Here is a 2,104-nt window from a genome sequence, read left to right as displayed (position 1 = left end):
AATGAATATATAAATTATATATATATATATATATACATATATATATATATATATATTCAATTATTACAAGGCTCTCAAGTAGTGTAACAAGTGTTTTTCTTCTTTCTTTGTTTATTGTAAACCAAAATACAATTTAAAAGTGACAATATTAACTCTCAAATGTAGTGGGTATACTAAATAACTGTCTAAATTATTTTTTAATTTGTTTTCATGTGCCATGAACTTTTATATTTAAAAAATGTGCTAAATAAAAAATACACTGAAGCATGAAATCAAACCCACAATTTCAGGTTGGAAAATGGGTACAGTACATTGTAACAACAATACAGTTTAGCGTTCGATTCATTGCGAGTTTTAATTGGACCAACCTATCTCCGTCTGATATTGGAAGGCGTTTATCACTACGTTTTACACTACACTGCTAGTACCTAATGATACGGATTGGGACAGATTTCCTAGCGTTGCTTGATAACTTAAATTTAATTGCAATCGAATGATTTGTTATCACGTGTATGAATTATTATTCATCGACGTTAATCTAACGATAACTTCCAGTTCAAACTCCAAACGGAACTGGGATGATCTGCCTGTCACAATTAATTGAATTAATTACACAGAGACTTAAGTAAGTTTTTTATTACGCTGTTTAAATAGTTATTCTAAGGACAATTTTTACCGTCCGGCAAAGCTATGCCTATACAATCGTCTATAAGGTCAAGTAACGCACAACAGGGGACCAATGGAATCCCCTTGGAAAAAGCCCTCGGAAATCCATGCTAAATATATGCCAGATTATCTGCTGACTTAATATGACTTGAGCGGTCGAAGAGGGCAGATGGTCAGATCTGTCGTGTAGTAATTGGCCGGGTACCAAACGGACTTGCCCATGCCCTAACATTAATTTTGGGCTGGGTATCAAAGGGGCTAGTTCTGACCAATTCTGAAATTTACCTAAGCATCAAAAGGAGTGGCGTTCGAAGAGTCTCTCGGGTATCCGATGTGCTCGTAGGCTATCACATTTTCCTCAATATCATAGGTGTGTTAGTACTCTGATTCGCTCTCTGGTATCAAATAGATTTAGGTCTACCATTACCCTGATTATCATTGCTTTCTGTGTTCCGTGTAGACTGAACAAAATGGGCTCGTACAGTAGTGCTTTCTTTGGGTGTTAAATGGGTAGGCCTACAGTGTTAGGATTCTGATTCATTCGCCTGAAATAAGCACATGCGAAAACAAAGATCATAGGGCTACTCCACTAATTTGATATCAATGTTATGATACGTTTTCACCATGATGTGCTATTGATTTATCATAATTATTACGATGTCGTCATTCCCTGACGACAATTCGCACAGCAGTGCCTAATTTAATGGCTTTTCACGGCATAGTCTAAACGCGCATGCGCCAAAACAAGAAACCAACTTCTGGCTGGCTGTTATATCATGGGATGTAAACTATTTCTCTGGTCACAACTAACACTGAACAGTGTTCAGTGGAAAACGCATTATCGTTTCTTCTCGAAGGGATCCAACTCAATTTAGGTGAATTTAATTAAGAGAACTTATTAAGAAACTGGAAGAGACACAGTTGAAAAAAGTTGTTCTTAAGGGCCACGATCTTGTCAGTGGACGGTTCGTAACATGGATGAGAAGCGAATACAGCCGGCAGTGAATAGTGAAATGGATGCGCCCCGTGCTGTCGATCCTAATCTAAAATACACAAACTTTTTCATAGAGAATATTTTGAGTCCAGGATTTGGAAGGCTTGTACATAGTCACGAACCGAGAAAACAGAAAAAAGACGATAACATCTCGTTACAAGATAATGAACACAGTTCAAAATCAAGCGATGGAGAGGACGAAACAAAGGCTCCGATTAAAACAAATTTATGGCCCGCCTGGGTTTATTGTACCCGGTACTCCGACCGTCCAAGTTCAGGTGAGTTTATCAATTCTTTAATTGTATGACAAAATTGAGTTACCTAATTCAACAAAGATTTGATAAAATTCACATTATTCACTAACGATTACAGACCTATAATTTTTTTTTTGCAAATGAAATGTATTATTATTTTAGGGCTTTCCAATTTTAATATATATAGGCC

At 36.5% G+C, this 2,104-nt stretch overlaps 1 protein-coding gene across 1 annotated transcript in view; it reads left to right on the top strand.

Annotated features, from left to right (window-relative positions):
* The first annotated feature begins 1,179 nt into the window (after window positions 1-1,179).
* LOC117104074 (homeobox protein engrailed-1-B-like) overlaps window positions 1,180-2,104 on the top strand; it is a 23,235-nt gene continuing 22,310 nt past the window's right edge. Inside the window, exon 1 of the mRNA XM_033244735.1 lies at window positions 1,180-1,938. Within this exon, the coding sequence (XP_033100626.1) occupies window positions 1,641-1,938 (298 nt within the window). The 5' untranslated portion in view covers window positions 1,180-1,640. The remainder of the gene's footprint in view (window positions 1,939-2,104) is intronic.

This window comes from Anneissia japonica, unplaced genomic scaffold, assembly GCF_011630105.1.
Source record: "Anneissia japonica isolate Jap-2015-1 unplaced genomic scaffold, ASM1163010v1 scaffold287778_len1315358_cov176, whole genome shotgun sequence".
Taxonomy (NCBI): Eukaryota; Metazoa; Echinodermata; class Crinoidea; order Comatulida; family Comatulidae; genus Anneissia; species Anneissia japonica.
This window is presented reverse-complemented; position numbering and strand designations above follow the sequence as displayed.